At 43.5% G+C, this 1,330-nt stretch overlaps 1 protein-coding gene across 6 annotated transcripts in view; it reads left to right on the top strand.

The window, feature by feature from the left end:
- LOC106939943 (arf-GAP with Rho-GAP domain, ANK repeat and PH domain-containing protein 3-like) overlaps nucleotides 1-1,308 on the top strand; it is a 22,361-nt gene extending 21,053 nt beyond the window's left edge. For 4 of the 6 annotated variants that reach the window (XM_015022522.1, XM_015022523.1, XM_015022525.1 and 1 more), the window contains exons 23-25: nucleotides 758-863; nucleotides 938-1,085; nucleotides 1,179-1,308. In XM_015022522.1, the coding sequence (XP_014878008.1) occupies nucleotides 758-863; nucleotides 938-1,085; nucleotides 1,179-1,268 (344 nt within the window). In that variant the 3' untranslated portion in view covers nucleotides 1,269-1,308. The remainder of the gene's footprint in view (nucleotides 1-757; nucleotides 864-937; nucleotides 1,086-1,178) is intronic. The other 2 variants (XM_015022526.1, XM_015022527.1) reach the window with 2 other exon arrangements.
- Nucleotides 1,309-1,330: the final 22 nt, after the last annotated feature.

The raw sequence follows: 1,330 nt of genomic DNA, 5'->3' as shown, positions 1-1,330 counted from the left end.
CAACCGTTATCCAAATCACTGTTACATTTTCTCTTAAATGTATTTTATATAGAAAAAAACAAACATAGTGGTTATGTTACAAACTTCAGTTTCAATATCAATATTTAACTAGCAAGCTAACTAAATATTTAATTAGGATGCTACATATTTAGCCTGCTAACTATTTATTTTTCAAATGAAACATTACATTTTTCACTAAACATTTAGTTGCCGACTGTTTAGATGTTAGCCAAATATTACGCCAGTTGCCTGGAGAACTTTAAGCTTTACTTTCCATAACTAATCACCACTGTTGATTTGTTCAGTTTATCATCGCAGGCGCTACATGTAACTTGACTTCTTGACTTTAGACTCACTTTTACATGTGTTGTAAAACGTGCTTCCACCACAGCAACATGACGTCCGCCTTCAGTTGCAACTGGGGGTAGTCAGAGTTTCCACTAGAAAATCACATTTTGGAGGGCTTTCTACTTAATTCTTCCAAATTTTTTCCAAAGTACAATTTGCCAAATATTTAGCTAGCAAGCTAGCCTGCTGAATAATATTTATCTTGCTAGTATAATTTGCAAAGAAGTTGCCAATTAAATGTTTAGATCTGAGTTAAATATTTAGCTTGCTAACTAGCTAAATATGAAGCTAGCTTGCTAGAGGATTCTGGTTGGGTTAAGCTTTAATGAAGTTGTTACCATGGAAACAGAACCAGAACCTGGCTGCTTGGAGCAGTGAATCCTGATCGACGATCTTGTTTCCCGTTCAGAACTTCCTCAGAAGCGTTCCCGGTTGGACCACTACAAGGAGATCATCCGGAGCCTTCCTCGGGTCAACCGGACCACTCTGGCTGCGCTCATCAGCCATCTTTACAGGTCAGGGTCTTCATCATCAGCAGCTTTGGCGGCGGGGAGCAGTTGCCGGTTCTGACCAGTCTCCTCTTCATCAGGGTCCAGAAGTGCGCCGACCTGAACCAGATGTGCACCAAGAACCTGTCGCTGCTGTTCGCTCCCAGCTTGTTCCAGACTGACGGGAAGGGCGAGCACGAGGTGAAGATCGTGGAGGATCTGATCGACAACTACCTGGACGTGTTTGAGGTGGATCGACCCGCAGGAGAACCTGAAGAAACCCGGTGGTTCTGATGGAGGTTCTGATTTAGGAGAACCCGCTGACCTGTGGTTCTGTTTCAGATCGACGAAGATCATCAGACTCAGATTGAACTGGAAATCAGCCTCATCACCAGCTGGAAGGACACTCAGGTCAGCTCACACACACACTGACACACACACACACACACACACACACTGACACACACACACTGACACACACACACACACACACA

This window comes from Poecilia latipinna, unplaced genomic scaffold (genome assembly GCF_001443285.1).
Source record: "Poecilia latipinna isolate Pla-1442-1.1 unplaced genomic scaffold, P_latipinna-1.0 Scaffold3035, whole genome shotgun sequence".
NCBI lineage: Eukaryota > Metazoa > Chordata > Actinopteri > Cyprinodontiformes > Poeciliidae > Poecilia > Poecilia latipinna.
Note: the sequence above shows the minus strand (reverse complement) of the source record. Positions and strands in the feature narration are given on the sequence as shown.